At 41.5% G+C, this 6,584-nt stretch overlaps 1 protein-coding gene across 1 annotated transcript; it reads left to right on the top strand.

The window, feature by feature from the left end:
• Positions 1-710: 710 nt before the first annotated feature.
• On the top strand, positions 711-6,516 carry LOC138611948 (uncharacterized). The gene is made up of 7 exons (XM_069685226.1): positions 711-832; positions 1,694-1,784; positions 2,025-2,361; positions 2,518-2,667; positions 4,351-4,452; positions 4,543-4,571; positions 5,244-6,516. The coding sequence occupies exons 1-7, from the start codon at positions 711-713 to the stop codon at positions 5,316-5,318; spliced, it is 906 nt and encodes a 301-aa protein (XP_069541327.1). The 3' UTR covers positions 5,319-6,516.
• The last annotated feature ends 68 nt before the right edge of the window (positions 6,517-6,584 follow it).

The following is a 6,584-nucleotide window of genomic DNA, read 5'->3' as shown; positions in this document are numbered from 1 at the left end:
CAGGGTTAACAGACTCAGAGTTTTCAATAAACCTGCTTTGTGAAACGGACCCCTGGTCCACAGCCAGTAGTAAACCTTCACTCTGTTGTGTTTAACAGCGAATGTGTTAAAATACAGACAGAAATGCACCTTAAATGACCTCAAATGCACAGATATATTATAACTGAGGCTGCTTTTTCAAGTTCTGGATGCACATGACCACCTACTCTCAGTAAAATGAATGTGACGCATCTTAAAAGGCCGACTGTACTTCTCTGCAGTCAGAGGGTTAAAGGGGTTTCATCAGAGCTCTGCTGATGTACCCACATTCTCACAGAAATACTTCCCCTTCAGTTCTCTGCAACAACCAACAGACCTCTGACCACTAAAGTACCATCTTGTCTCTGTTCTTTCACAGAATGGACATCCAGAGTTACATTCTGGAGGACGAGGAGTTTTTCTTTCAGTCTTTTTTATGTGTGCTGCAAACATCATCGAGAAACTGTTAAACACTCATTAACACTATAAAGAAACAAGTTGCATGACTGCCAACTTCACTGGCTCCCGGTACAATAACGCATCCAATACAAAAACCTCCTCCTCACATACAAAGCTCTCCACCATCTAGCCCCTTCGTACCTCGGCACCTCCTCCAAGATCACAGCCTCTCCCGCACCCTCCGCTCAGCCTCTGCTGGACTGTTAACCATCCCCACATCACGCTTCAGCACCATGGGTGCCCGAGCCTTCAGCTGCTCGGCACCCAGACTATGGAACTCCCTCCCCCCACACATAAGACAGTCAGACTCCATCACAACATTCAAATCCAAACTCAAAACCCACCTGTTCAAACGGTGACACTGTGCACTACGCTTGTTTTAGGTTGTTGTCTGGTTTTAATAATGTTTGATGTTTTATTGTATGCATTTATTTCCTGTAAGGTGACCTTGGGTGACCTGAAAGGCGGCATCAAATAAAATGTATTATTATAATTATTATTAAATACATGTGACGCATGTTAAAAGGCCGACTGTACTTCTCTGCAGTCAGAGGGTTAAAGGGTTTCATCAGAGCTCTGCTGATGTACCCACATTCTCACAGAAATACTTCCCCTTCAGTTCTCTGCAACAACCAGCAGACCTCAGACACTATAAAGAAACAAGTTGCATGACTGCAAACATTCATCAAAACTGACAATCTTCACACATGTGGTCTTCTTCTTCTTCTTTGGTTGTGAAATACTTGGTTGTCACAATGCACCGTGGGACTGGACACAGTGTGAACCTCAGACTCATTTTGAACATTAATATATAAAGTTTTCTTGTCCCTGCTTCAGATTGTCTCAGAAACATGAACACAAAATATGTGTTTGCTCTGTAATCAGTGACTTTGTCTTCTTTAAACGCTGATTACAGTTTCACACGATCGTCCTCAATCTGCTGCGAACTCTGACCTCTTTACTGATCAATGCTTCTCATTGTTCTGTTCAACAGCTCAGAGTAACTGTCAGACACTGTGGATGAAAAAACAATTACATTAATCAAATGAAGAAGAAGAATTGTAACAGAGGTTTGGGCCGTTTGGACATCTATGATTCAGAGATAAGCAAACATAAAAACAGACTAAAAGTCACTTTGAGGAAGTGACATCAGACTAACCACAGGAAGTGGATGCAGCCTCTCTCTAAAAGAGGAGTGCTGTAGGAACTCAGACAGGTGCAGCGTGAGAACAGAAGAAGAATCACGATGTCTGAGTTCAAATGGATTCAAACTTCTTTATTTCTTTTCGCGCTGCTTCAGTTTCCAGGTAAGAACAGATTTATCTTCTTAATTAATGAAACACACAATGCAAATAATGACTTTATTCATATTGGAGGTGGTTTATGATCTACATTTTTATTCAACTGAAAGACAAAAAACTGTTTTCAAAATAGTAATTTGAGTCTCTTTGAAACTAAAGTGTGAGAAATGATTGTCACACTACAAACATAACAGACATTTGATCATTTCAGTTTGATTATTTTAATTTTCTCTCTTTTCTCAACAGCAGCAGCTGAAACAGAAATTACCCCCCCCCACTGCCAGAGCTGGAGGTGAAGTCACTTTGTCTTGTGAAAATGTGATAAAAGATCAAGAGAACTGTAGAAATACAACTTGGCTCTTCAGTGGTTCAGGAGGAAATGCAGCAGAAACATTGTTTGAACATGGAAAGATTCACAGAGACACTGGAGCTAAAAAAGACAGACTGAGTGTTACAGCAGACTGTTCTCTGGTCATAAAGAAGGTCACAGAGGAGGATGCTGGTTCTTACACCTGCAGACACTTCAGCGAATCAGGAAAACAAATAGGAGAAGACACTCGTGTTTATCTGTCTGTTACAAGGCGTGAGTATTTACATCTTAATGTTTCAGCTCAGACTGACTTGTTTGAACATTTAACTGAAATTTTATTGTGAAACTATTTCTTTATTTATTGATTTGAAGTCACATCAAAACACAAGTTTTGTACCGAACTGTTTACGTTGTGTCCACCTGCTTTAGGTGAAGACACAAGACCAACAACAAAACCACCACCACCAACAACAACAACAACAAGACCAACAACAAAACCACCACCAACAACAACAAGGCCAACAACAACAAGACCAACAACAGAAAGCAGCTTCAAAGCATCAACAGAGCATCATGTCGGTGAGTCAACATCTTTATAAACCTGTTTCTATAAATTGTCACCGAGCAAACACATGTAGGCAAAATAAGTTCTTACAGCATTCTGCTTCATGTTGTTTAGTTAATGAATGGTGACTGCTTTAAAATGCTCCACACGGCTGCCTTTGAAAATTCTGTATTCTGAAATAATAAAAAATAAGTTTTAAGGTTTAACTTCAGTTTTAACACTGTGGTGGTCAGGCAAACGGGTGGCACGTTGCTATCTAGAGGACGCAGAAAGGGACTGCGCCTTAGACCAACATAAACCTGGTCTAAAGTCTATGGTGCAATCTGTGTTTGCTATTTAGGAGGTGCATTATGGACATAAATCAGAGAGTTCACAACCCGAGTCTGCTTCTCACTCACACAGGGACGCACAGCAGCGCTTCTACTCATAAGGAAAAAGCAGTGTGTTTGCAGATACAGTAAAAAAACGTTGTTAAAGGGACAGACTGCAAGCTTCTGTTTCCCTCGTCTCCTTAAATCATGATACTGCTTTCTAGTTGTTACCGATCTGCTGAGAAGTGCAGGAAGACATAGAAAAGCTCACCGCTGCCTCCACACACACCTGCCTCACCTCAGGGAGATTCCTGCTCGAGCCACGCACGAGCCAAAAACACCTTTGACCGACACAAAGCTCTCCATAAGGCACGCTCATTCTGCTGCACGCTCACTATAATACACACGGATACAGACACACTCACACACACGCAACTAAGAGGTAAATTTATTACCACGCTCAAACATAACTACCTGTGGCACCGACAATCATGCCCACAGATATTTATACACTGTTCAGAGTCAGTTACCCAGTGACGCACGCAGGAGACAATACAGCCATGTGATCCAGCAGCAACATTAAGTAAATAAACATGTAAAGCCGACCTTTCTTTGCTGCTATGCTGTGCCTCGTGCGTAAATGTACACAGTGTACCTCTTTTCATTTTCGTTTGTCAGGCAGTGGGATCGCTTCAGTGGCTTTAACATCAATCCCTGCTTTGACATGTATCGTACAGTAACCTCGTTTTTTCTGCGTGTTCAAGGACACAGTTGAAAAACATTAGCTGAAGAAGAGAGACTGCCATGTAAATAGCAACACACCTGTGTGCAGGCGCACCTGGCTCTTAAAGGGAATGACAGACGACAGACTGATTGGTTTGATTCTTGTTATGCCGAAAACACACCTATGAATAATACAGGGACTTAAGCCAACCTCTTTGTGCCTCTTGGTTTGCACCCTGATTGTGCGCCGTGTAACTGGCAAAAGTGCGCCAGACGCCCTCAATCACTTAGCGCCATGCGCTTTAGACTGTGCACCTTCTGCCGTCTAAATAAGGCCCTCTGATTCTCAGAGCAGACTCAAAAGGGGACATGCTCCCCTGTGCTGCAGAGAAAGTTACATCTCTGTGCTCTGGTTCTTTTCAGCCGTATTCAAAACAGCCATTATACATTCAAGTGAAAATTCACCTCTTTCTATGCATGAGAGGATCACCAGAGTCAGCAGGATTCATCCTCACAGGATCATCATAGACTGTGCACCACTTTAATCCATCCAACATGTTGAGATGTTTCAGTCTTGATAAAAGAGGTCGACATTGATTGACATATTTTTGTGCTCCTAATTTCTTGCTGATGACTTTCCTCTTCGTCATTTCTGTTCCACAGTTCGTAGAGATCGTTCTGTTCTGGACATCATCATGTTGGTTCTGCGTGTGGCTGAACTCCTCCTCATTACTGTGGTGACTGTTCTTCTCTTCAGAGCTCGAGGTGAGAAAGTTCAGACCAACATTTGTTTCCACTGATCACCACCACCTGTACGTTTAGAGCTGAAATGTTTCTCTGTGCTTTATTTTCCAGGGAACCAGAGAGCACGTGACGACGACACGGTGAGCTAGAAATAAAACCTGATGTGAACTGGGGAGGGTGATGTGGCAGTGGCCGTATTGACATGGTGGCCATTGTCTTCTAACATCTTTGTCAGGGCGGGAAGCTTGAAAGCTCTTATAACGTTGTGTTCCAGGTTTCCAAAAGTAATAAAAGTTTGAAACGGATTGATTACTTGTTGATTGATCAACAACTGAATAGGCATTAGTTTGTGAAACCCCAGAGGGACATTGGGCCATAATTTAACCTAGAAGTACAGATCTGATAACTTATCTTTTAACAGTTGGCTACGACACAACAGCTAACATTAGCATTCAACCAATTCCGAGCTAACACTGCCTTTAGCTAGTTTACATTACTACTAGCATGCTAACATCACTGATAGTCAAAATTGTAAACCTTTCTTGAGGTGTTGTGTAACACTTCCTAACACTGATGTTAGCAAGGAAGTGGTTGAATGCTAACGATAGCTGTTTTCTACGAGGAGCCGACGAGTTATCAAATGTTGAAATATGGCGCCATGTCCCTCTGGTTTTCACTAAGCCTCTCCATTGTGTCTTTTAGTTACTGTAATCGGTACACAGTGGAATAACAGTGATTCATTATTCCTTTTTAAATATTCAGTTTATTAAATTCAACATTTGTTACTTCTATTTTAACTGTTTTGTCCACAGGTGCATCATGATGGAGATGACGGAGTCAACTATGAAGATGTTGGCGAACCTTCTGCTTCAGTCAGACTTCACTGATCAACAACCTCCATGCTAACATCAACTCTCCAGACAGGCCACTGCTTTAAACATTTACAGCATTACTGCTCATAAAAAAACATGAATACTGATTTCATTTTGAGGTTTTAAAGGAGAGGATTCTGAAATGTAAAGTTCAAATTGTACTCAAAGTCTTACCTGCAGCCAGATGTTACAGCCTTGATTTCAGTTTAATGAGCTTGCTGTACGATTAAGATTGTTTCGTCTTTCACTTTTAACTTGTGATTAACTTGGGCTGGGTTGCACCAACAAGGTTTAATTTTTAACCCGATTAAATCATGGTTTAACTCTAAATTATGTTGCACCAAACTTTAAAACTAAGGCAACCACCGAATCATTCGCTGTCATTAACCTAACAGTTATTTTGGAAACCGACAGAAGGCCTGCCTCTCCATTCACCCGATTGGACAATGAGAAAAAACGGCAATGACGTCGGGATCTTTTCTGCTTTGAGTTGAAGTTTTTTCAACTTGAGGCACTCGTAGCGTTTCTTTAAAAACTCGAGCCGCTCAGCAACGCTAAAGCAGCGTGCGAAAAGCGTCCCTCTCATTGAAAACAACAACAAAAAAGCCGCCCAGCTGCTAAAAGCCAGCTGCTCTGTCTGATCGGGCCCTTAGGGTACAAAAGGCTCAAGGAATGGCAAGATGTATGGGGAGTGGGGTTTAATCCGTTGCTAGGCAACAACCTTGCACTGGTTCGTAGAGAATGGCAGTTAGTTTTAGCTAAATGTCAGAGGGTTAAACAGTCGATCCTTACAAGCTAAGTTTCTGTTGATTCCACAGTTTGTGTGCGTCCATAAGTGCTAATTTGTGTATTGTAAAGACTTAAGTTTCTGATGGTAATTTATACTGTAATATTATAAATTTACCAGCTGTTTATGAAGCAATTTACAAGCTAGTTGTATGCAGTATTTATCCATCTCATATGTAGCCTATTGAGAAGCATTTCTGTTGTACATTATAGTCTTTAAGATCTGTTTAGCACTGTTTATTTCCTGTAATTGTAGAGAGGTGTTAGTTCATCTTGTGAGGCCTATGTTAATTGTAGAGATAGCATAGCCTAGGATGCTAACGAGGATGTCTTCTGTTTCTCCTTCACTCAGAACCACATTCGCACCTCGTAGTAAACAGAAAAGTGCCTGTGCTTCTGTGTACCTGTAATTTAAGTTCACAATAAACTCTCAAAGGATATCCCTGCCTCTCGTGTTCTGACTAGACACCCCATATCGCTGCCGAGAGTTCCTAA

Source organism: Semicossyphus pulcher, unplaced genomic scaffold (assembly GCF_022749685.1).
Source record: "Semicossyphus pulcher isolate SPU_LCO1_2020_fin unplaced genomic scaffold, fSemPul1.0.p SCAF_11, whole genome shotgun sequence".
Classification (NCBI taxonomy): domain Eukaryota; kingdom Metazoa; phylum Chordata; class Actinopteri; order Labriformes; family Labridae; genus Semicossyphus; species Semicossyphus pulcher.
This window is presented reverse-complemented; position numbering and strand designations above follow the sequence as displayed.